Source organism: Gopherus flavomarginatus, chromosome 11, assembly GCF_025201925.1.
Source record: "Gopherus flavomarginatus isolate rGopFla2 chromosome 11, rGopFla2.mat.asm, whole genome shotgun sequence".
NCBI lineage: Eukaryota > Metazoa > Chordata > Testudines > Testudinidae > Gopherus > Gopherus flavomarginatus.
Genome location: NC_066627.1, coordinates 22,359,277 through 22,384,984, shown reverse-complemented (window position 1 = coordinate 22,384,984; position 25,708 = coordinate 22,359,277). Strand labels below are relative to the sequence as shown.

Genomic DNA, 25,708 nt, shown 5'->3' with positions numbered 1-25,708 from the left:
CCCATATGGGTTCCCCAGCCCAGGTCCGAGGTATCCGACACCAGGTCTAGTGAGGGAGGGGCTTCTCAGAAGGGAATCCCGTTCAGCATGTTGCTTGGGAGGGACCGCCACTGCAGAGTGGCCGCTACGTTGGGTGGTATCGTGACAACCTTGTCTAGGCTGTCCCTGAACTGGGAATACTGGGAAACCAACCAGAGCTGGAGGGGCCTCATTCTGAGCCTGGCATGCCGCACTACGGACGTGCATACTGCCATGTGACCTAGGATTTGAAAGTACACTCTTGCCATGGTCACAGGGAAGGTCGTCATGGAGGCAATGAGACTTTTGAGTGTCTCGAACCTATCCTGCGGGAGAGGCTGTGGCCTCTAGGGAGTCTAGCATGGCCCCTATGAAGTGAATGTGCTGGACCGGTACCAACGTGAACATGGCCTCATTCACCACTAGGCCCAGACCTGCGCATATGGACAGCAGGAATTGCATCTGTGCCTGTATTCGGGACCAGGAGTTGCCCTGGAGGAGCCAATCATCCAGGTAAGGGAAAATTTGCAGCCTGTTCCTCCGGAGGTGGGGTGCCACCACCACCAGGCATTTGGGAAACACCCTGAGGTGTTTGGAAACACCTTGGTGTATGGAAAGGCCAAAAGGGAGGACCGCAAACTGATAATGGTCCTACCCTATCAGGAAGCAGAGGAAGGGCCTGTGACCCTCGAAAATATGGTGGAAATACACATCCTGGAGGTCCAGGGATGCGAACCAATCCCCTGGGTCTAAGAAGGGAATGATGGCGGTCAGGGATACCATGCGGAACTTGTAACGGACCATAAACCCATTGAGATTCCACAGGTCCAGGATGGGCCGGAGCCCGCCTTTCGCCTTTGGGATCAGGAAATACTGGGAGTAAAACCCCTTGCCCTGGAATTCTACTGGTACCCTCTCTACTGCGCCCAGGTCGAGGAGGCTCACCACCTCATAGCTTAGAAGGGGGACATGTTCCGGTTCCCCGAGGTTCTCCTGGGGCAGGGGATGGTGGAAGGGGGGTGAAATAGTGCTGAGGACCCACTGGTCCGATGTTATATGGGACCATTCCACTTGGAATGCAGATAAAAGGTTGCAGAACACAAATTTTATTAACTGAGGGGCTTCCGCGGCAATAGGCCCAGTGGCTCCCCGCAAAGTCAAAACCGCCTCTTCCTCTGCTTCTTGCCCTTCAAGGGGCCTGGTCGCGGGGCCGCGTGGGACTGACGCTGGGACCTGTGTCTCTGCTCCCTCAGTCTCTTGGGTGGGGGCTCCTATCTACCCCTAGCGGGAGGTGCTGAGGTCTGCGGCCTAGGTTTGTCCTTTGCTGGCAGGATATATAGGCCCAGAGTTTGCAGGGTGGTGTGGGAGTCTTTCATCCCATGCAGGCGGACGTCAGTTTGGTCCGCAAACAGCGCTTTCCCATCAAAGGGAAGGTCCTGCATCAAGGACTGGGATTCTGCAGACAGACCGGACAGGAGAAGTCAGGACACCCTACGCATAAATATAGCTGAGGCCATCGAACGGGCTGCCATGTCGGCCGTGTCCGAGGAGACCTGAGGGGCTGCTTTTGCCGCTGCTGCCCCTTCCTCAACCAGAGCCTTGAACTCCTTTTTGTCCTGCTCCAGGAGAAGAGGCAAGAACTTCGGTAGAGACCCCCATAAGTTAAAGAACAGCGGGAGCGTCTGTGGTCGTGTCGGTGCCGACCTCGAGATCAGGACCTCGACAATGAGGAGCGGTACTCATCGGAGGTGCTGCTCTAATAGTCATCCCGGCAGTTATAGCTATGACACTTAGGTGCCTGTTGAGGGGAACTCCGGGCGTGGTGTCTGGTGGAGCAGGCACTCAAACCTGAGAGTCTGTAACAACGGCATCGGGATCTGCTCCTGTAGCCACGATTCGAGGAGGAGCATCGACACCGCTTGTCTCGGTGCCTGTCCCCTCGGTGGGGTGTAGAGGACCCTCGAGACTCCCTGCGGGCGAGTCAGCCAATCTGAGTGGAGTGGAGGGCTGACACGAGCTAAGTGAAGACCTCATCGAACGGGGCAGCGCACGGTCCTCGGAGTGGGGACTGTTTCTTGCTGGAGAGGGCTAGTGTGCTCCCAACAGTGGCTTCTCTCGGGACTTGGTGCCCGTCTCAAGCGGCGCACCCGGCACCGGAAGGGAGAGGATGTCACGCGCCGCCTGTGCAGCCTCCAGCATCGACAGCTTTCTCACCGCAGGAAAGGCATGTGCGGATGGAACTGGGCTACTTCACGCAACGCGAGTCGGAGGTCTGGGTCCTGAGGGGGATCGTGGGCTGCCCAACTCGGGTCCAGCCTCACCCCTGTCTTTTTGTAGGTGCCACTGAGTCTTTCCCTGCTTCTTAGCGGGTGAGCGGTGCCAGTTGGTGGAGGGAGCCTCACTCTACACCGAGGACGCGGTGCTCGGTGCTGTGTCCGGACGGCATGCTGGTGCTGGTGCCCAATGCAGATTCCATTAGCAAGGCCCGGAGCCGGATATTCCTCTCTCATTTAGTTCGAGGCTTGAACGACCTACAGATTTTACAGCAGTCTGTAACGTGAGTCTCGCCCAAGCAGCGGAGATACTGAGTGTGCGGGTCGCTTCCTGGCATAGAACTGTGACAAGAGTCACACGAATTGAAGCCTGGGGCATGGAGAAGACGAGTACTACTAAGGCTAATAGAAGAGCTACAGCAAAGCTGGAGTGCAAACGTTCCGACTACTTTCACTGGCGGCAAGAAGGAACTGAGGGTGAGGGCAGTGCATGGCTTCGCTTATAGTGCGATATAGAGGTGCCACTCCAGGGGTCGCAGCGGTGCTGCTCCCTATGGGTACTGCTAAGGGAAAAACTTCTGGCACCGGTGCATGTGGCAAGCACGCACACCTACTGTGGAATATACATGAGCAATCACTCAAAGAACTGGCCACCCCTGCTGGTCAGAGTGCTAGGAAAGTTCAGAGTCTGAGATGGGAGAGCCCTACTGGCCCTCAAGACCCAGGCCCAAGCTCTGTTACTGGAAGCTGTTCGTGTGCTTTCATGCTTCCTGCTAAGCTGTCACCTTGTCCAGTTGGCAGCGCTGCCTGGGCACAGCAAGCACCACCACGTGCCCTCTGCTCTCTCGGAGGCAGCTCCTATCTGCAGTAGTTAGTCTCGACAGCCAGGGGTCAAGGCACCTTTGGGTACATTCAACTCCATCAATGTGGGATCTCAGTGCCCCTGGGATCCTGGGGTAGGCTCCAAACTCAGTTCTTAGCGGACATTCATCTATCCAGAGCCACAATAAACCTAGCGGGGTCGGAAACCTCTGCTCAGGGCAAGCCAATGGCTAGACAAGCAAGCATGGCATGGGGAACATCTGTGGAGGCTCTAGAGCTGGGATAGCAGGGGGCTGCAGGTCAGGCCAGAGGGGCATTGGCAGCACTGGGGGGCTGAACTGGATATTACAGGACAGGACTGATGTCCATGGCAGAGGTGCCTGAAATCTGCTCTGTCAGGGACATAGATCCTCCTCATGGTCTGCATGACTCCTTGGCTCCACACACTCACTCATGCTGTGCAGGCAAGCAAGTGGGATCTGTCCTATACTATGGACCACAGGCCTACTCTGGCGGCTCACTCCTGCAGCCCTCTGCACAGCCATGGGCACAGGGGGCACACACAGACACAGCCACTCGGGGGAACACTGCAAGGAGCAGCAGAGGCACAGAGCCTTTCCATGGCCCCAGCCCCCAAGCGGGCAGACAGGCAGCCTACCCCATTGGTGCTGCCCTTGCGGTTGATGTCCTGCAGCACGGCCTTGTCCAGGCCCAGCTTGAGGCTGGCCTTGTCGAACATCTCACGCTCGTAGGAGTTCCTGGTGATGAGACGATAGACCTTCACGGCCTTGCTCTGCCCGATCCGGTGGCAGCGCGCCTGCGCCTGGGATAGCAAAGGCCACAGCGTCAAATACAGCATGCAGGCAGCATAGACACGGCTCTGCCTGGCTCAGCCAGTACAGAAGCTCTAGGGCCCAATGGTCAGAGCCCAGCACCCACCCCTGCCCAGAGCACAACGGGCAGAGCCCAGCCTCTGCCTCCACAAGGTGTCCTAGAGCTGACCTGAAGGACCCACCCTAAGGAGCCTCTCTGCTGGGCTGGCCAGCAAGGGGCAGTGAGTGCCTTGTGAATGTGATGCAGAGGTCTGTGCTGGACTCAGCGCCCCCTGCACCTGAGCTGCCCTCCTCTGGGGCTTCCATTCACTGCAGTGCAGGCCACGCTGAAGCCAGGGAGCTCTCCACGATCAACTCCACATCCTCCCACTTCCTGCCCCAGGCTACGCTGAAGCAGGCACCTGAGGGGGCAAGGTTCTGTTCTGCACCCGACCCCCCAGCACAGCTGCTCCTTACTATGTGGCACTTCCAGCACCCACTCTGCTCTGACTGCCTGGGCTGCCATTCTTTAACTGGCCCCAGCGGTGGGTGGTATCTCATCCCACGGTCCCATTGGCTGCCCCCAGCAAAGGCCGGGGCCCCATCCCATGTCTCATTGGCTGGCACACAACTCCTCTGCTCTAATCAGCACTATTATTCATGCAACCCCTGGTGCCTCACCAACCCCATCATGGCCCTGCTCTGCAATACCTGGAGATCGTTCTGTGGGTTCCAGTCCGAATCAAAGATGATGCAGGTGTCGGCAGCTGTGAGGTTAATGCCCAGGCCTCCTGCCCTGGTGCACAAGAGGAAGACGAAGCGGTCTGAGTCTGGTTTGCAGAAGCGATCGATGGCAGCCTGGCGCAGGTTCCCACGCACCCGCCCGTCAATGCGCTCATAGGTGTATCTGTTCAGACAGGGAACGGGGGACACGGCCAGGTCACCGCATAGCCTGCACCATGTGGAATAGAGCATCTTATCTCTGCAGACCTAGCTCCTGGGGCTGCAGGGTGCCAGTCACCAGACTCACAACTGCTCTGGCAGCTCCAAGACACCCATTCCATGCAGGCACAAGGACCCTGGCTCCCCTGCTCCTGGGGCCAAGGGCAGCAAGGCTGAGCGATGGGGGCAGCCAACCCCACGTGGCACAGGGGCCTACAGGCTGTGCAGCACCTGAGGGGAGGAAGCTCTACCATTCTGGAGCAGAGACAGGGCCAGGGGCTGCTCCCTGTCAGAAACTCATGTAGGGGCCTGCGCTGCTCAAAGCTCTCTGCCTGCATTTCCAGGAAGTCAGCAGGAGCCACACTGCAACAGAGGGGGGCCATGGTCCTGGCCAGCAGACCCTGTGGCCTTGCCCCTTCCTGACCCTGAGGGCCGTGTTCTGCAGGGTTCCCCCTCCCTGAGGCTCCCCCACAGGAAGGCAGTGCAGCCTGCACCTGCTAGCTCCAGCCCCAGTACACAGTGGGCGATTGCGGGCTGGAGACACTCTGCTCTGCTGATCATGATGGACAAGGCCTCTTGTATCAGTGCTGCCTGACGGGCATCCTGTGGGTCAAGCAGCCCGCAGAGTCTGGGCTCCCCGAGGCCAGCCAGCACCAGCTGTTGATTCCCCACCAGGAACCAGACTTCTCCTCTCTATGGCGGCAGGGCCACTGAGGGCGCAGCATCAGCCACAAGGCTCCTTTGGGCCATAGGGAAGGAGTGATAGGCACAGGGGAGCCTTAGCCCACAAGGTCCTGTCTCCACCCAGACACTCCCAAGATGGGCCGACAGACAGGCCAGTGTGCGTCCAGAGAACGATGCTCTAAGACAGGGTTTCTCAAACAGAGGTTGCCGCTTGTGTAGGGAAAGCCCCTGGTGGGCCAGGCCGGTGTATTTACCTGCCCTGTCCGCAGGTCCAGCCAATCGCAGCTCCCACTGGCCACGGATCGCTGCTCTGGGCCAATGGGAGCTGCGCGGATCGCTGCTCCGGGCCAATGGGAGCTGTGGGAATCGGCGGCCCCACTGGCCACGGATTGCTGCTCCGGGCCAATGGGAGCTGCGCGGATCGCTGCTCCGGGCCAATGGGAGCTGCGCGGATCGCTGCTCCAGGCCAATGGGAACTGTGGGAAGCGGCAGCCCCACTGGCCACGGATCGCTGCTCTGGGCCAATGGGAGCTGCGCGGATCGCTGCTCCGGGCCAATGGGAGCTGTGGGAAGCAGCGTGGGCCGAGGGACTTACTGGCCACTGCTTCCAGCAGCTCCCATTGGCCTGGAGGAGCGATCGGCTGGACCAGCGGATGGGGCAGGTAAATACACCGGCCCGCCAGGAGGTTTCCCTACATAAGCGGTGCCCCTGTTTGAGAAACTGTGCTCTAAGATCTCTGGGGGAGCCAGCTCTGAGGGGGTTTCTCCAGACAAGACATTGCACAGTAAGAACAGGCCTCCACACTCACCACTGGGATAGATGGTAGTGAGGAATATTGGATAGGTGGGGCCAGATCCACCCCCGTTCCCACCCCCACTCCGCACACGCTGAGCGCACAAAGCCCACGTGAAGCTGCCCCAAGAGACAGACATATTCCCACAAGGTAAGAACAGAACAAAAGAGTCACCCCCTTTCTGGCACAGCAGGCACAGGCAGGGTCTTGAGGCTGCTCTAATATGTGCTGGGGGAAGCACACAGGGGTGTTCAGCGGCCTTTCTCCACAGCCTGCACTGAACACAGCTCGGCTGCCCCCCGGCTTAGGACTCTCACTCATTGCAAACTGACCTCAGTGCTCACTGGCAGTGGGCGTGACACAACATGGCACAGGGTGGGTAAGCAGCGCTAATGTAAGGATCCAGGAACTAGAGCCCAGGCCTGACGTTCCCACAGTGCATTGGGAGGCTAAGCAGAGCCCCAGCCACAGGGCAGTGTAGGAAGCAGGCATTGCAGAGGCCCCATAGCGACAGACTGAGTGCTGACTCAGCAGTGCTGGGAGCAAACCAGAGCCCAGTGACCCCTGCCCTGCACACCTGGCCAGGCTAAGCACAGAGGGGGAACCCCAACTGACTGGGCTGCATGGAGAGGCCAAGAGTTCAGGGTGGGCGAGTAGAGAATGGAGTGAGGAAGAAGAGGCTGCCGAGGGCCAAGTGAGCAGCATGTATTGAAGGAGGAAAGCTGCTGTGACCTGGCTGCAGCCAGCTGGGGCCCCTCAAGCCCAGATGGCAGTGCTGTATTGAGAGCAGGGCCTGGCCACGCTCACCTGCACTGCACACCAGGGCACAGCCTGAGTTTGTCACCCAGCCCGTTCTGTGTGGGCAGGGAGGGCCGAGAGGGCACGTGCCTGATGACGCACACACAGCAGGGCGGGGGGAGTGGGGAATGCCAGGCAGCGCAGGCTGTACTGACCGCCTCTGGATGAGATAGTCCTCCAGGATGTCCAGGCAGCGCACCATCTGGGAGAAGATCAGCACCTTGTGCCCACCGGCGATCAGCTTGGGCAGCAGCTTGTCAATCAGCACCAGCTTGCCAGCCGCCTGGATCATGGCCTGCAGCTGGAAGTCCAGCGCCTCTGGGCTGTGCGACTTACGGAAATCTTCCAGGATTTTCTCCTCCGCCCCTGCAAAGCAGGAGGGGAAATCAGCCCTGGCTAGAGCTGTGGCCTGCCTGCCCTGCCCGGGCACAGCCATCCTTGCTGCCTGGGCACAGCTGCCCTAGCCCTGCTCTCCACTGTCACACACTATGGGGTAGCAGGCCCCAGCTGCTGCCAGGGCCAGGCCCGACACCCGAACCAGATGGTCGAGGAAGCTGGTAAGTGTCCAGAACTACAGAGAGGAATGACTACACCTCACTCAATGCCCCTGGATGGGAGCTGCTGAAAAGCACCCGCCCTGGGTGGAGCCACCATGAGGCAGGGTGGCTGCAGCACTGGCGCAGCTCACGGTGCTGATGAGGTTGGGCATGTTGGTGTGTCCTGTCCCGGTGCCCCATGCCCCACGGCTCACCATTGATGAGATAGGGGTGGTTGCAGCACTTGCGCAGCTCCATCATGGTGTTGATGAGGTTGGGCATGTTGTGCTGGTTGGCGCCCTTGGACAGGAAGGAGAAGTTCTTCTCTAGGATGGCCCGGTAGTATTTCTTCTGGATGTTGGTTAGCTCCACCTCGATGATGGTCTCCTGCTTCGGCGCCAGGTTCTTCTCCACATCATCCTTCAGCCTCCGCAGCATCATGGGCTTCAGGATTGACTGCAGCTTCTTCACCTGCCCAGGACAAGCGCAGACACACTGTCCCTCCCTGCCTCATGCATGGCAGGCAGTGAAGACAACTGCAGAGCCCTCTTGGGGTAGCCACCATGCGTGTGAGAGCTCTGTACTAATCGCCTCCCAGGGACACCAGGGCAAGCCTGTTCTGCTAACACCGAAAGAGGACTTCTCCAGCGGCCAGCCCTGCAAACTGCACTGGGGTCTGAGAGCCGGGCTGGGTAGGGCTAGCCTTGGTTACACCTGTGCAGCCCCACTGCTTTCACCAGGGCAGGTGTGTGACTACCTGGCCTTGTGCCCAGAGTTCATAAACACTTCTGCCAGGGAGCCTGGCTTCCTCCCCAGAGCAGAGCTCATTCCCAGGGGCACGTGGTCTGAGAGACGCCTGCTGAGCAGAGGCCCGTGTGAACCCTCACTGCACAGTTCATTGCCTCTCTCTGAGCACCCAGTTTATATCCAGCTCCTGCCTGAAGTGAGCCTGCCCTGTATGCCCCAGTGCGATTCCTCCCCTTGTGGGCACAAAAAGTGTTGCTAGCACAATGCAGGCAGCTGCTCTGAACTGGGCCTGTTGTGAGCGGAAGGGAGGTCCAGGGCTCCAGTCCCACAGGGATGCTGCTTGTTCTGTGGCTCCATGGGCTGCACAGTGAGGAGGGGCAGACTCTGCAAGCTCCACCCAGGCTCTCAAAGAGCAGCAGCAGAGTCCTCCAGATGGACCCAACACCAGGGATTCCAGAGGGGGTGTGCAGAACCAGCTGACTGCATCTGACAAGAACCTGCCCCAAAGGGCACAGCTTTTACAGAGCAGAGCCACAGACACACTGATTTAACTGTCCCCTTTGCATCTTTACATTTGGGAATGGGGACCAGCAGGAAGGACGTGTGCACAAGGGTGATGTGCATGCGTGTAGAGGTTGTGCGCTGTATGCGTAGGGTCCGTGCAAGTGAACATGCAGGGTGCGTATTGGATGCAGAGGGGTGTGCTGTGCATGCATGGGGTGTGAGTGTGCTGAACATGCAGGGGGGTGGTGAGTGTGCACAGAGAATATAGGAGATGTGCAGAGAGTACTGGGGAGGGTGAGCATGCAGGGAGATGGGGGGTGCGGTGTGTGCATTAGGGTGTGTGCTGTGCATGTGCCGAGCATGCAAGGGTTGTGGTGAGCGTGCGGGGGCATGCTATGCATGAATAGGGACTGTGGGGTACATGTGGGTGACTAAAGAGCTGTGCGGGCAGGACATGCAGAAAGTGCAGGGGCTGGGGGCATGTAGAGCATGCAGGGGTGGTGCTGGACATGCAGGGGCTGGAGATATGCTGAGCATGTGGGGCCAGAGGGGGGCTAGGCGTGCAGAGCCTGGGGGTGCTGGGCGAGCAGGGGTAGGGGTGCCAGGCATGCGGGGGACTGTAGATCTGCTGAGCATCTGGAGGGCTGGGGTGCTGGGTATGCGGGGGCTGTGGGTGCATGCAGGGTGCTGGCTGCAGGGGGGCTGGATGCGTGGGGATTGGAGGGGCTGGGCACATGGCAGCTGGGGACTGCTGACCATGTGGGGGCTGGGGTGCTCAGCACGCAGGGAATGGCGGGAGGTGCTGGGTGCATGGGGGCTCTGGATGCGCTGGGTGCGCAGGGGCTGGGGGCTGACTGGGCGCATGGGGCTGGGGATGCTGGGCATGTGGAGGGACTGTGGAGGTGCAGGGCGCATGGTGGGGCTCTGGGTGTGCTGGGTGTGTGGGGGGTCCGTGGAGGTGCCGGTGCATGGGGGGTGGGTGGGTGTGCCTGGCGCATGGAGGGACTGTGGAGGTGCAGGGCGCGTGGTGGGGCTGTGGGTGTGCTGGGTGTGTGGGGGGTCCGTGGAGGTGCCGGTGCATGGGGGGTGTGTGGGTGTGCCTGGCGCGTGGGGGGGCTGTGGAGGTGCCAGGCGCATGGGGGGGATGTGGGGGTGCCGGGAATGTGTGCAGACAGGCCCAAGGTGGGGACCTAAATAGCAGTGAGGGGTGTTAGCCTGCTCCGGCCAGGGCCATGGCTCAAGCCCATCTCCATTTTCTGTCTCCCAAGCAGCTTCCTTCTCTAGAGCTTTGCTCGCCCCCGGCAGAGCCGGCCCTGTCTCCAGGGCTAGGCCCAGGGCGCTCTCAGGCAGAGTCTTAGCTTGCAGCGAGGAGGAGCCTTACTGCCTTCGCTGGGATTCAAGTTAAGTGCATGCTTAACGGTGTTTCTGGATTGGGGCCCAGGTGAGCTGGACCCCGCCTCTGCAGCTCCTGGGCCCCACCCCCACAGCCCTGGGCCCTGCTAGCCCCTGAGTCTCACCCCTGGGCCCTGCTGGTACCTGCTCCTCTGTCTTCAGGTCCCCGAACTCCTCCAGGAACGCTGTCTCCGAGGGGAACTGCTGGGGTTCCAGGAAGTTCAGCAGGCTGAAGAGCTCCTCCACTGAGTTCTGCAGGGGCGTCCCGGTCAGCAGCACCTTGTGTTCCTGAGTAGAGCAGGGCCAGGGCTTCAGTGCTGGGGGGCAGTGCTCGTGCAGCCGGAGCCAGAGCAAAGGGTTCAACGGGGCTGGCAGGATCACCCCAGGGACACTAACTTGCCCTTGCTATGACTTCACTCCTGGGGCAGGAGGCCAGGGTAGCGATGAAGCTGACTGCAAACCCCAAGGGTCTGAAGGGCCAATGCTGGCCCAGGGTCCTGGTACCGATCTGCTCCAGGTCAGCAGGCCCCCACACCATCCTTGGTCAAGACACAATGGCCATGCACTGGAAAGTCTCAGTCCAGCCCTGACTAGACTCTGAGTCACAGGATCAGCAGGGATGCCAAGGCCTGAGTGGTGCCAGAGCAGGGCTGCGGTAGCTCAGCACCAGCAGCACATGGGAAGCTCACACTGCCCCTGGCTGTGCTGCCTGTTCTCTCTGGGGAGGAGCTCTCCTGAGTGCTGCTGGGCCAGGCCTGGGCCCCCACAAGAAGGACCATGGCCCAGCAGTAAGATCACTAGCCTGGGAGGCAGAACTCCGGGGTTCTATTCCCGGCTCCACTGCTGGCAAGTCTCAGCACTGCTCTGGACCTGCATTGCCCCCCCGCACCCAATAAAAGGGGGCTGACAGTAGCGACCTGCTGGCGGGCCCCATGTCTCTACAGTGGCAGGCTGGGGCAGAGCAGAGCAGGGCTGTTAGCAGTCACTGCCTGTACTTGTTCCTGTAACAGGAGACACTGGCCCAGCAGGGGCCTGGAATAAGTGAGCCCAATAGGGCCAGCCTCTCTGGAGGGAAATGGCACCCCTGACTTTGGGTGGGCAATAGACAGTCGATTACACCCAGCATGAGCTTGAGGTGAGCTCGTGCTGCTCCCCGGGCACTGCATTAAATGCTCACATTTATCCCCGGGTCGCTTCTCACGTGGGGAGCAGCTCCAAGAGCTGCCAGTTGAGAGAACGGACGAAAGCCGGGGGTGCTGGGAGGCTGCAGCTTTCCAAGGGCATCGTGCAAAAAGCTGAGCGCGAGGAGCCAGTGAGCAGTGCAGGAGCGGAGCCAGTTTGAAAGGCAGAGTCCCATTAGCCTTGTACTGCCCACACCCGCAGGGCGGCTGTGTGGGCAACTCCCCCCCCCATCATGGGGCACGAGAGAGTCGGAGTCACCGAATACCAAGAAAAGAGCTTGTTTCTAGGGCACCTTTTATCCCAGAGCCCTTTATTTACCATTGCTAATACACTGTCTTTGTGCCATCCATCACTGGAAAGCAGCTGCCTCTAGGGTGGAACATAGCAGCTGCGCAGACAGGGGTGGCTCCAGGCCCCAGCACACCTGGGGGGCACTCTGCCGGAGCCGTGGGGGTGGCAGGCAGGGTGCCTTCGGCAGCTTGCCTGCAGGAGGTCCGCTGGTCCTGCAGCTTCTGGACCTCCCTCAGGCAAGCCGCCGAACGCCGCCTGCCTGCCGTGCTTGGGACGGTGAAATGCCTAGAGCCGCCCGTGTGCAGAACACAGTACCACTGCAGGACAGATGGGGCAGGGAGTGCTGGAGATGTGCAGGGGACATAATTAGCCAAGGTGGTCTGGCCAGGAACAGACGTTGATGTCCCTGCTCTAGTGAATGGGGCCACAAGCTTTGTAATGAGCACAAGTGGTCAGAACCCCTCTGCTAATGCCCTTCCAGCACCACCTCACGCTGGGTCAGCAGCATCTGACGCTGCCCTGGAGGGCCCCAGCCGAGCACCAACCAGGCCCCACAGCCTGAACTGGGGAAATTACAGCGCAGGATGCAAAGGCTGAGGACATCTTCCCAAGGACAGTTGACGGGGAGGGCTCGTTCCCCTTCACAGCCCAGCCCCGGCTGTGCAGGAACAGCACTAAGATGTGGCTGAGTCCAGCCCGCTCTACACTCCCGTGAGCAGCCAGTTCTTACCAGAGCCATGAGCTTCAGTCCCTCCAGCAGCTTGCAGTTCCTGTTCTTCAGCCGATGGGCCTCGTCAATGACCACACAGCGCCACTGTATCTTCTTCAGCTCGGGGCAGTCGGCCAGGATCATCTCGAAGGTGGTGATCACCACGTGGAATTTGAAGATCCCTGGAAGAGGGTTACCCTAAGGAGACACAAGCCAGGCAGTGCTTTACTCATGCCAGGCAGTGGGACACCCCAGACAGGCAGGCCGGTTGGACACAGCTATTGGGCAGCCCAGCCCTGATCTGCGGCAGCTCTCTGGAGAGCCAGGGGCTTCATCAGAGAGGCATTTCAGAGAGTGTGCTCTAATGTATCTGTGCAAAGGGAAGGCACTGCCAATCCTGGCCACAGTGACCCCGCAATGCCAGCCATAGGCCTTGCGCAGAGCCAGCGGGGGGCCTGGCAAGCTGAGGGGCTCCAGCAGCCGGAAGTGCTGGCCTTGGGAAGACGTCCTTGGGGACACTGGGGCAGGGCTGCACAGGGGTCCTGACAGGCCGTACCTCACATGCACTTTAGAAACTTGCTCTGACTGCAGACCCCCCGAGACCATCTCCCCTCATGCAGCAGGCTGCAGTGTGCATCCAGCCAGGCCTCTCAGGGCCCCTCCCTGCAAGTGCAGGAAGCTCCTAAAGGGTCTGTATCCCACAGACTGGTGCCTCCATACCCCTCAGACTGGGTGCTCTTGACACTCCAAACCTGCAGGCTGGGCGCCACCTGGCCCTCTGTGCCTCAAGATTGGGTGCCCCCCCAGCTCACTGCACCCCCCAGCTCACCACCAGGACCAGCTCCAGTGTTTTTGCCGCCCCAAGTGGTGAAAAAATAAATAAATGCCGTGATCGGCAGCACTTCGGTGGCAGCTCTACCACCGCCGCTTCTTTCTTCAGCAGTAGGTCCCACCCCCGAGCTCACCGCATCGCTCAGGCTGGGTGCCCCCCTGGCCCTCTGCACCTCACAGATTCGATGCCCCCCAGTCCACCACATCCCTCAGGCTGGGTGCCCCCTGGCCCACCGCATCCCTCAGGCTGGGCGCTCCCCAGTCCACCGCGTCCCTCAGGCTGGGTGCCCCCCAGGCCCTCTGCGCCTCACCGATTGGGTGCCCCCTGGCTCACCGCATCCCTGAGGCTGGGGCCCCCTGGCCCACCGTGTCCCTTGGGCTGAGTGCCTCTCTGGCACTCTGTGCCCCGTAGAAATTGGGTGCTCCCAACACTCTGCACCCCACAGGCTGGGTGCCCCCCACATCCCTCAGACTGGGTGTCCACCAGCCCTCCACGCCCCACAGACCAGGTGCCTTCCCAACACACCACATCCCACACAGACGGGGGCCCTCTGACCTGCCGCTTTCCAGAATCAGAAAAGCAGGCTCCTGCCATGGAGGGGGTGAGCCCATTCTCAGCAGGGGAAGGGACCCGTGGCATTCCCACCCTCCTGCATGAGCAGGGCATGTCTTGGTTCAAGAGCACCTTCCCCGCAGCTAGGGCAGCCCTGCGCGTTGGCCACACCCAGGCCAGTCGCTTCATGAACAACATTCCTCGTGATGCAGAGCTAGGCAGGGAGCCAGGCTGCAAGGGTGACCCCAGGGGATCTGTGACACTACACCCCATATTCATCCTGTACAAGATGAGTCATGTGAGGTGTGTAAGGAAAAGTTAGGATTTGCTGAATATGATCATCTTATTTGTGTGCATATTTCATTTTTGTATCTAAAGTTATGAATGTTCACTATGTATCTGTATTTCAAATGCAGTTACACCTGAGGGACCTCATCTATAGGCAAGATGCTTCCAGTCTAGACAGCTGGCTGGGAAGGGCCTATTCAAGGTAATGGGCCATCAGGGGAAACACTAGGCCTTAGGAGAAGCTTATCCCTCACCTGAGAAGCCTTCCTGAGAACACTCCAGACAGCCTGTAAGTAATGGCAGCTATGGCTCAGCAAGGGCATGTGACCAGACCACATGACACTGATCTCCATTTTGGGTACCTTATTTTTCCATCAGTGGGATTATGGAACAAAGGGTTCCCGCCATAAGTTAAAGCTATATAAGGTGAGGTGTGAGCCTCAATACCCACACAAGGACACTCCTGGAAGCACCTAAGGAACAAAGACTGGACTGCAGGAAGCATTGGTCTCAGGCTAAAACGGTTTCTAGCCTGTGTATGGAAACCTGGTGAACTGCTTGTATCAGCAGTCAGGGTGAGAGATTGCTAATTTGTATCCAATCAATCTAGTATTTTAGGCTTAGTTTGCGGTTTTGTTTATTTACTAGGTAATCTGCTTTGATTTTATAATCACTTAAAATCTATGTTTTTGTAGCTAATAAACTTGCTTTTATGTTTTAACCTAAACCAGTGTCTTTGAAGTGTCTGGGGAAAATCTCATCTTGGTTTAACACAAGCGTATTGTGCTTATTTCTCTCCACATTGAGGGAGAGGCAAACTGAGTAATAAATTCAATTTGGTCGGGGTTTCAATCAGGGTAATACGGTACAGCTCTGGGGTCCTAGGCTGGGGGGCTGGAGGTTGGCTGTAGCCTCTCTATTGTTGTTTCATGCAGTGACTGGTCAGCCTGCATGTAACTGCAGCTGGGTATGTCCCTGCCTGTGCAAATGCTGGTGGGAGTGTAGGACTGGGAGCAGTCTACAGCTTGTCATAGCAGCACAGTGTGAGAGGGAGCCCAGGCTGGTGAGTCAAAGGGCTCAGTGGTACCCCAGTTCCAGGTAGTACCCTAGGGAGAACCCATCACAGTATCCATCCCGGGAGCCACAATAGCAGTGGCCAAGATGGAGAGACCCGAGGGTCAGTGGGCCATGGGGAGCTGAGAGCGGCAGGCACCTGCGCATCCCTGTACACCATCTCGTACTGTTGGATCATCTGCCTGCTGATCTGGCTGCCGTGGTACACGATGGCATTCATCTCCGTCCAGGTGCGGAACTCCCGCTCCCAGTTGGTGATGGTGGAGAGTGGTGCGATGATGAGGAAGGGACCATGAATGTCCATCAGGAAGATCTCAGAAAGGAAGGTGATCGACTGGATCGTCTTCCCCAAGCCCATCTCATCCGCTAGGATGCAGTTCTTCCTGTGGATGCAGCACAACACACGTGGGGACACATTACGCCTGGGGACACATTTAATGGGCAGCAGGTTTAAAACAAACAAAAGGAAGTCTTTCTTCACACAAGGCACAGTCAACCTGTGGAACTCCTTGCCAGAGGATGTTGTGAAGGCCAAGACTATAACAGGGTTAAAATAAGTACTAAATAAATTCATGGAGGATAGATCCATCAATGGCTATTAGCAGGATGGGCAGGGATGGTGTCCCTAGTCTCTGTTGGCCAGAAGCTGGGAATGGGCAACAGAGAATGGATCACTCGATGATTACCTGTTGTGTTCATTCCCTCTGAGCACCTGGCATTGGCCACTGTCGGAAGACAGGACACTGGGCTAGATGGACCTTTGGTCTGACTCAGTACAGCCGTTCTTATGTACACAGCATGTTGGGGAACCCACAGCACTGACACTGCCTGCCTTGTCACCTTGGGCAGGTCATGCCACCTCTCTGAGCCTGGGAGCGCTGCAGACAGACTTGCTTACCGGGGGGGGCTCAGAGGGCGAACTCATGGCCTCTAAAGCACTATGTGATGCTCACATTAAAAGTGGTCCAGGGCCGGCCACCCAAATATCTGCAAATTACAGTCCCAAGGTCCCATGTCAGTGAGAAAATGCTCACACAACTGCTGTGGGTGCACACACAAATCAGGCTACTGTGCATGCAAAGGCCTCACCGTCTCCATGTCCATCTGCTCCAGCTCTTTGTGCATGGGTCAGTGCACAGCACTGTGCACATTTCTGTCTCGTAAGTGCATCTATGTCCCTGCCATCGGGAGGGGCACACCAGCACGGCCAGCACCAACCAACCAACTACCCGAGGGACACCCAGTGGAGCCTTCATTCTCCTGAGGCCTCACCAGCCCCAGAAACGTACCAGCACCCAGTACACACTTCATGCCATCTGGGAGGAGTCGACTTCACTGGTATTAAACAATCATAAAGGTAAAATTACAAAGAACAAAGCTGTATTAGTTGCTGCTGACATGTACCCTGACAGCAGGGGGAGCAGTGACTCATCAGCCCATGGGAGTGGTGAGCCCATTACTCCTGGGGGAATTCTGCACCACTGTGCCCATGCAGAATTTATGTTCCCTGCAGATTTTTTTTTCCCTCACAGAAAATAGATTCTATCAGGGAGGCACTGCAATTACACCTTTCAGCCACAAGGGGCTGCTGTGGCACCAGAAAAGAGGGCAGCTAATTGAAGGCCAGAGCAGCCAGCTGCCGTGGAGAGGGAGGGGGAGGACTGCCTTCCTCACAGCGTCCTGCCTGCGGAGCCAGGTGAGGAGGAATGGGATATGGAGGGCAGCCATAGCAGGACACATGGGGCTGCTGGGGGCGTCATACAGACTGGGGTTCAGAACGGCTAGTGAGGGGCATAGACGGGTGAGGCACAAGAGCTAGTGGGGTGATAGCATTGAGCCAGGGGCTGATGGGAGTGGGGGTGCAGGGCCACACGGGGGGAGCGGTGACTGAGTTGGGGTATAGAGACACATGGGGACAGAGGAGGCGTGGCTGAGGGTGCAGGGACACTTGGAAACAGGAGGGGAAGGGTGGCTGAATGGGGTGGCTGGATGGGGGTACAAGAACACATGGGGAGGGAGATGCGGGGATGGGGGAAGGGGTGGCTGACTGGGGGTGCAGGAGTGGATGGGAGGAGGGGCAGATGTCTCTGACTGAATGAGAAAGGCTAAAAGTCAGCCAGGGTCCGCATGGGGGAGGCTCCCTAACAATCCCTCCTCCTGTCCCCATACCCTCCCACCCACACCTAACAATCCTCCAGGCTCACTCCCAGGTGCCTGCCCAGCAATTACTTCCCTCTCTCTCAGCTCCTCTGTTACCCCAGCTCCCCCAAACCTTTGCACTGTTTCTGAAGGGTGCAGGAAATATGTTTCTGTATTGTAGTGTAAAGGAATTATTACTCAGAGTTCTGTATTAATGTGCCTAGTAAGGAATCTATTTGTCAAAACACATTTCCTGAATATTTTTTTGTTGTCCATATGGTTACAGACATACTTGCTGACAGGTATTCTGAAATAAATTACCAAAATAATTGAAACTGGCATGCTTATATAGTATTATTTTGACAAATAAAATATGCAGAATTTTAGAATATTGTGCACAGAATTGCTAATGTTTTTGCGCAGAATTCCTCAAGCGTAGCTCATGCATCTGCTTCCGGAAGCACCCTTCCCCTCCAACGGCACAACACTCCCCACGGCCACTGATGTGTGAAACGCTAGCAGTGCTCCTTGTGGTGGCGCCTGCTCCAGCCCCTGCTCACCTGTTGTACCAGTTAAAGAGCAGCCAGTTCATCCCCTCCAGCTGGTACTCCCGCAGCTGGTTGCTATTCTTATAGTCCCGTGATTTCTCCAGTTTCTGCCAGAACTCGGAAGCGGGGCGCTCCTAGGAGGGAGAGCAGAGAGCATGACCCACGGAGAGGAACAGGCTAGTGCTCAGCGAGGTGTAGTCACTAACTTGCGACAAGGGACAATGCTGGGCTCAGGCTGAAAAGGGAAAACTTGGGAAAGAGGTTTCAAAATTATTAGCAAGCATCAGCTGATCAGCAGCAAGGCCTCAGCCCCTAGATCCCAGCAACTGATTTTCCCCACCTCTAATGTGGGGGATGCGGGGGATCTGGGTCTCAGGATCAGAACTGCAGGGAGCTGCAGGTCAGGACTGAGGGGCATCAGTAGCACTGTGGAGGGGTCTCAGGATCAGAACTGCAGGAGGCTGCAGGTCAGGACTGAGGGGCATCGGTAGCACTGTGGAGGGGTCTCAGGATCGGAACTGCAGGAGTGGCAGGCCAGGATCGAGGGGCATCAGAAGCACTGAACCAGCACTGGTGCTAACAGGCCACCCTCTCCCTGCATCACAGAGAAGCCGAGGGGTGCTTTACCACATGTTTGATCTCTGGTGGGATCTGCAAGGACTCGAACTCTTTGATTTTTCCAGGGTCAACATCTTCTTCCAGCTCCCAGGTGCTCTCCTCGTACGGCAGCGAGCACCACTTGACCAGGTAGTGGGTCACCTCCTGTAGCGCAAGGAGAGGTGCTTCGGGATCAGGGAGGGGGACAGGCTCTGGAAGGTGAGGCCCAGGGGCCACACCCTCTCTTGCCCCACGGGGTGTACGCCCCCAGCACACATATTCCATTAGCATGCACCTGCATGCGCGCCAGCCCATCTGCCTGCACATACTGCACACACAAAGACATGCATGCACACACGTGGACACGCACCTGCCTGCATGCACACACGAAGACATTCACGCACATGTGCACACATGCGTCTGCCTGCACGCACAGAAACAAAGACATGCACACGCATATGTGCTTGCCTGCTTGCGCACACACGTGAAGACATGCACACGCAGGCCATGCAGGGATGTGCAGATCCAGACCTCTGCTCAATCAAAACTCGGCCCAATTATTCCTCTGCATCGGCGGGGCCCTCAGAGTTCAAGGTCTCCCCAGGCCCCAGATGCCAGCCGACAAGGAACACAACACACCATTCTCTGCAGGCTAGGAAGCTGAAGGATCAGGCAGGGACTCAGCGCCAGCCTCAGGAAGTCTCTGCATTTCTAGCCCCCTGCTCCCAGCACTTCTCCCCTCTGGGTTTGCTGAGTCAGGCTGGCGTGCTGAGTAGTACTTGGGGATAAATACACTGGAACCAGTGCTCCTGTAAGCCAGAGCTCCCAGCAGGTCCCATAAACAGGCAAATAAACTTGCCTCCCCATGGCACTTCCACTGAGCTCTCCCTGGGCACAGCCTCTGCCCTCCTCACTGCGCCTTGCTCCCCCTGCATCCAGATGAGGAGCAGCTGCATGCCAGGGGTGGCACTCACCTCCCCAGTGTCAGAGTCCTTCGTGTGAGCCACCTCCAGGATCCGATCCACCTCCACGTAGTCTGGATTGAACAAATCCTCATCAGGCTGGTACAGCGAGAGGAGAGAGAGCGACACATTCAGTTTGCCTCCTGGGCTGAGCAGGCGAGGGTGCAAGGGACATGGTCCCAGGGCTCCGCAGTGCAGGGAGCACATATTGGAGCTGGCCCCAGCATCTGCTTCCAGGGAGCCCAAGGAGGTGTCGGGAGGGCAGGCTCCTTGCTGCCCTAGAACGCATGAGGATGCAGGCTCTGTGCTGCGCTGATAGGAAGGAATGTCTGCCTGAGCTCAGATAGTGAGGAGCTCACACCCAGGGCACAAGCTAACTCAGGGCCTGGCCCTGTGTGCTAGTGCATCCAAGGGCTCCCGCCAACGAGCAGCCTGGCACACCCCTCCCTGTCCTGGCAAACCTCAGCAACCTGGGTCACCTGTCAGACACAGCCCCTCCTGACTCTCCTCTGCCAGCTCAACACAGCCAAAAGCCCTGGGCCTGGCACCAGGTTGTAGGGGCCCTCACCTCCCCTGGGTCCCTCCACCCTTCCTGGCAGGAGCAAGCTGCAGAGGTGTCACCGCCACTCTGGCAGGCTCGGGGGGTGTGGGAGAGGGGAAGGAGATCGGTTTCCTTGCTGTGCAGCTGAGAGGCCGAGGCAGAGCATGGCTTGCACCCTGTCTGGGGTTAGGTGCCCGATGCTCTCCAGTAGGGACGCTGCGTCTGCACACTGGGCAAGGGCTGGGAGTCGGAGCCCCTGAGAGTTTACAGCCACGCTTACAAAGACATGGCCATTTCCTCGAGTCTGATTTACACTCGCCAGGCAAATATCTCTGGAGTGAATGGTGAATGCTAGAAAACGGCTTCCAATCTGCTCACAACGCGGAGGGGGAGGGAGCAGCCCAGCAGGGCCTGGGTGTTTATGGCTCCTCTCTCCCTGCAACATCCCTGCCCCAGGAGACCTCGCTCACCCACGCCATGAACAGGCACATTGCACAGATGAGTGCGTAATGCCAGAGGGCTCTCCACGGAGCCACACTGCCCCCACTCCTGCAGCAGAGATACATCATGGGCTGCAAGAGGAGTCCAGATGCAGATGCCGCCCCATGTTATACATCCCCTGCCCCACTACATACTGCCCTGGCACAACAATGCCATACGCCTCGGCTCACACTGCCCCACTACACACTGTCCTGGCACGATGGTGCCATACAACCCTGCTCACACTGTCCCACTATACACACTGTCCTTGCACGATGGTGCCATACACCCCTGCTCACACTGCCCCACTGCACACTGCCCTGGCATGATGGTGCCACACATCCCTGCTCAAACTGCCCCACTGCCCTGGTACATGCCGCATGCCCCTGCTCACACTGCCCCTCTACACACTGCCCTGGCACAACGATGCCATACACCCCTGCTCACACTGCCCCACTGCACACTGCCCTGGCACGATGCCATACACCCCTACTCACACTGCCCCACTGCACACTGCCCTGGCACAACGATGCCATACACCCCTGCTCATATTGCCCCACTGCACACTGCCCTGGCACAACGATGCCATACACCCCTGCTCACACTGCCCACTGCATACTGCCCTGGCACAACGATGCCATACACCCCTGCTCACATGGCCCCACTGCACACTGCCCTGGCACAACGATGCCATAAGCCTCTGCTCACACTGCCCCACTACACACTGCCCTGGCACAACGATGCCATACACTCCTGCTCACACTGCCCCACTGCACACTGCCCTGGCACAATGATGCCACACACCCCTGCTCATACTGCCCCACTGTACGCTGCCCTGGCACGATGGTGCCATACACCCCTGCTCACACTGCCCCACTGCACACTGCCTTGGCAAGATGGCCCCATACACCCCTGCTCATACTGCCCCACTGCCCTGGCACGTGCCGCATGCCCCTGCTCACACTGCCCTGGCACAATGATGCCACACATCCCTGCTCACACTGCCCCACTGCACACTGCCTTGGCAAGATGGCGCCATACACCCCCGATCAACGTGACCATGACCTGCTAATTGAGGCACGAGGTGCCCATGCCAGGGGGAAGCCACAGCGGGTTGGGTTAGCGCAAATGTGGACGAACGCTGGCCTGAGCCCTACATCTTTCCTTAGACAAACATGGACTGTCAGTGTGATCCCCCAGAGCCATGGTGGGTTGCGAGCAGCAGGGCTGACAGCTTGCATCATGTCTGGCACTGTGGAGGGTGTCATTGGCCCCACAGGCACTGCTGAATACCTCTCCCCCAGGCCTGCTCCCTGTGTGCCTGGGCTGCTTTGAGGCTCCTCCTGAGCTGAGGAGCAGCCCCCATCCAGTCTCCCCTTCACCCCGCTGGCACTGGGCTGGAGCCGGCAGCCAGCCCCAGGACTAGGCTAGAGGCTGCCTGGCCGCCTCCGGCTGGCCACTGTGCCTGCTCCAGGTGATGCATCACTCAGAACAGAGCTGGGGCAGGTTGGGCTGAGCCAGTGGTCAAGCTGCAGCTCCTGCACTGTAACTGGGGACAGCTAGGCAGAGAGCACAGCAGGCGGCAGCGCCCAGCCAGGGCTCACGGGCAGCACCCTGCCAGTTCGACTGGCCCAGCTCTCCAGAGAGGAGATAGAAGTGCCAGCCACCCGGCCATGGCCTCACCTCCGTGAAGATGTGCTTCATCTGGGCCTGCTTGTTCCGAAAGCGCTTTATCTTCTGAGAGATCCTGGGGTCCTTCTCCAGCTCTTCCAGCGTCGCCCACTTGCAGTGCAGGTAGGAGCTGCGGATCAACAGGCAGCCAAACATGAAAGCCTGGTGAGTTACGATCCCACCCCGCTCCCAGCGTGGAAGGAGCCCTCAGTGACCCCCCCACTGCACTGACCCCTGGTTTGTAACACAAGGCCAGAGGCCGGGGACACAAACGGCTCCGGTACAGCCGAGACTGAGCTCCACGGCCAAGGATCAGGGCTGCAGTGGCAGTGACGGCCTGTTCCTAACACCCTGCCAGGGGCATGTGCTCAGAGGGAAGCCCGGGGGAGAGGTTCCAAGCACGTAGCCAGAGCTAGCACGGACTGGGTTTGCAGCAAGCTGGCAGCCATCCCAGCAAGGTGGATGCTAGTGCGAGGGGAGCAGCATGAGGCACGCACATGCACACACACCTCTACATACAGTGCCTGGGCGCACACACCTCTGCACATAACACACGCTCTACACACTCTGCACCCAGTGTACACCCACACCCACCTCTCTGAACATGTGTCCACACACCTCTGCACACAGCGCGTGCGCACATCTCTCTCCACACACCAAGAGCATGTGCACATCTGCACACAGCGTGTGCACACACACATCTCTGTGCACACCACGTGCATGCACATGCATACACTGCTCCACACAGCACCTGCACACACACAAGCACACACACAGCTCTGCACACAGCACATGTGCCAATACAGAACATAAACGTGGCACGTACAAGTTCCTGTACTTGACGTAGAATTCCTCCATCTCATAGGCCAGGCCGCCTGGGTGAACCTGAAACCAAGAGTGAGCGGGTTAGCACCAGCCAGCGCAGGGAAGGGGTGCAGGGCCAGGGACCTCTCCCCTGGTCAGGGCTCCGACTTCGCTCTTCTGGCCTGTGTGTGAGCTGTAGGCAGAACTGGAGCACAGGAGACAGCAAAGAGGGGAGCTGAGCAGCATGAGGCTCAGGAAGGTGACGAGCGCTGCCCCAGCTCTAACTCGAGGTTTCAGCGGCCCTAGAGGGCCAGGAAGGTAACACAGGGACAGAACTTCCTCAATGCGCTGCCCCAGAATATGCTTCTGCAAAGGGCAGCCACGTGCCAATAGCTCACTGGACCCAGGCCCCCACACGGCTTGGCTCACTGCCTGACTGATGGATGACAGCCCTCTTCTGCCCGAGGCCGGGTGGGCACGTTAGCCCCATCCACACGTCCCTCAGAAGTGTGGGATCCAGTAGATGTTGCACCCAGCTGGCACTGGGGACACTTTGGGACGTGCAGGCTCTGCTAGACCCCTCTGCACGCACCGTGTCCCACCCCCACAGTCCAACCCCCTTCTCTAGAAAGGGCAGTGTTCCCATCTCTGCCCTTCATGGACATGCTCTGCTGTGAGGCTCCTCTGCTGGCCTCACCCAGGCCCAGCAATGGCCATAGTCAGCCAGTCAGAGCCCTCCTCTCATCATGCCCACTGTATCCTGAGAGAGCCCAGAGCAGATGCTCACGGGGGCAGCAGGAAGGGGGACTCCTGGTCAATGGGCTATGCCTCTTCCTTGGGGATGTCCAACTCCAAAAGGTGTGACATCACACTGCCTCAGCCCCCAGCGAGGTGGCCACAGGGCCATGTCAGTATGCCAAAGCTGTGCCCAGGTGCCTCCCCTGTCTAGACACAGGAGAGGAGGGACACTCACCTCCTTCTGCACCAGTCTGGAGGAGAGGATCTTCTCAATGATGTTGGCATCATCCTCAGGGGGCTCCTGAGGGCATCGAAGGGAAAGCAGAGTCAATACCCTGGCCTGGTAGCACCCGCATCCCTGTCACACAGAGCTCACTGACCGCCCCCCTCCCCTTCCTCCCTCTGGGCTCACAGCAGTGTGGGAGCCTGGAGCTGTCAAACAATGGGGAGGGGCACCCCCAGAAATGTTCTTCATGGTCGCAGGTGAGGGGGACGAGAGCAGTACCACCAACTGCTCTTCAGCCAGGCCAGGAGCTGCTTCAGGGGCCCCTGGATGGGGCTGCAATTTTCAGGGCTGCGTTTGGGACCAGGAGAGGGGATGCATCATCCTGGCACCCTGGCTCCTCCTGGTGGCACTCAGTTGAGGCTGCCCAGGCCCTGCCTGAGCCCCAGCAATGCCCAGCGCCAAGGTGCTATCCACTCCTGGCCAGACACACGCAGGCAATGGCGCCAGCAGGCCAGGGGACAGGAAGGTGCTCTGCACTGGGGGCTGGACAGAGCCTCAGGGCCATCGTCTGCCTGTTGGTGCACCAGGTCCAGCCTCTCCTGAGGGCACAAGGGAGCCAGCAGCGCACAGCACATGCGCAATGGGAGACACCCAGGGGACACCAAGGCTGCACAGGCACGATACGTGTCCTCTCCCACCCTGCAGTATCACTGAGGCAGAGTGTCCCAGGGCAGGGCATGACTCCCTCTCTCCACGGAAAGGGGCTTGTGCTCTGCGGCAAGTCTGGAGCAAGTGCAGAAGCAGACAGCCAAGGGAGGGACTTGAGGGAGGGTGTGGAAATACAGGCCACAGGCTCCTGAGAGCAGAGCAGGTGGGTCACCCAACTACACCGGGGTGAGCCCCACACAGGGATGCCCAGCTACACCGGGGTGAGCTCCACACGGGGGTGCCCAGCTACACCGGGGTGAGCCCCACACGGGGGCGCCCAGCTACACCGGGGTGAGCCCCACACGGGGGCGCCCAGCTACACCGGGGTAAGCCCCACACGGGGGCACCCAGCTACACCGGGGTGAGCCCCACACAGGGGCACCCAGCTACACTGGGGTGAGCCCCACACAGGGGTGCCCAGCTACACCACGGTGAGCTCCACACAGATGCGCCCAGCTACATGGGGGTGAGCCCCACACCGGGGAGAGCCCCACACCTCAGGGTTGGCTTCATCACTATCTGTGCCACTCACAAACTCCCCATCTCCATCCCTGGAGGCACCATGGGGTGCAGCCATGCCCATTGCCTGCACACGGGTGTTGTAAGAACCTTGTGGGTGGGTTTTGTTTCTATCCTGGGAAGGGCCAAGGTGCCAGTGGGTTTCCCTAGCCACAGTTGCCATGGTCACCTCTAAAATGCTGGATGTCAGATGGAGAAACGAATGCAGCCAGCCCCAGTGGCCGCAACTCGCTGGACCTGCTGGCATAATGCCGCAGGGGAGCTGGAGGCTTTGAGCCTTTGCACACAGCAACCCACTCGGAGTGGGGTTTTCTCCGCGGTGTGTTGGGGTCAGGCCACATTTGCCCTGCTCAGAGGGAAGCAGATGCCAGGTGGGACCAATGGGCACCAGGAGCTCGGGCCTGCCAAAGCCACTTCCCTTTCCCATTTGGATTTGCCAGGGTCTCTCAGGAAATCTCACTTGCAAGATCATTTCCATGGGCCAGGCTAGGATCACAGGCCTGTGTCAGTGGCCAAAGGTGAATC

General features: G+C 58.8%; 1 protein-coding gene across 19 annotated transcripts in view; it reads right to left on the bottom strand.

Moving 5' to 3' along the window:
- CHD6 (chromodomain helicase DNA binding protein 6) overlaps window positions 1–25,708 on the bottom strand; it is a 213,768-nt gene that overhangs the window by 63,449 nt on the left and 124,611 nt on the right. For 18 of the 19 annotated variants that reach the window (XR_007768567.1, XM_050918575.1, XM_050918559.1 and 15 more), the window contains 13 exons: window positions 23,966–24,031; window positions 23,015–23,073; window positions 22,201–22,318; window positions 19,509–19,595; window positions 18,565–18,699; window positions 17,950–18,071; window positions 15,390–15,633; window positions 12,526–12,702; window positions 10,467–10,610; window positions 7,895–8,150; window positions 7,299–7,509; window positions 4,637–4,832; window positions 3,772–3,936 (listed from right to left, as the gene is read on the bottom strand). Coding sequence is in view for 18 of the 19 variants with exons in the window: in XM_050918575.1 (XP_050774532.1) it covers window positions 3,772–3,936; window positions 4,637–4,832; window positions 7,299–7,509; window positions 7,895–8,150; window positions 10,467–10,610; window positions 12,526–12,702; window positions 15,390–15,633; window positions 17,950–18,071; window positions 18,565–18,699; window positions 19,509–19,595; window positions 22,201–22,318; window positions 23,015–23,073; window positions 23,966–24,031 (1,980 nt within the window). In the remaining variant the exon portion in view is untranslated. The remainder of the gene's footprint in view (window positions 1–3,771; window positions 3,937–4,636; window positions 4,833–7,298; window positions 7,510–7,894; window positions 8,151–10,466; window positions 10,611–12,525; window positions 12,703–15,389; window positions 15,634–17,949; window positions 18,072–18,564; window positions 18,700–19,508; window positions 19,596–22,200; window positions 22,319–23,014; window positions 23,074–23,965; window positions 24,032–25,708) is intronic. The other variant, XM_050918577.1, reaches the window with a different exon arrangement.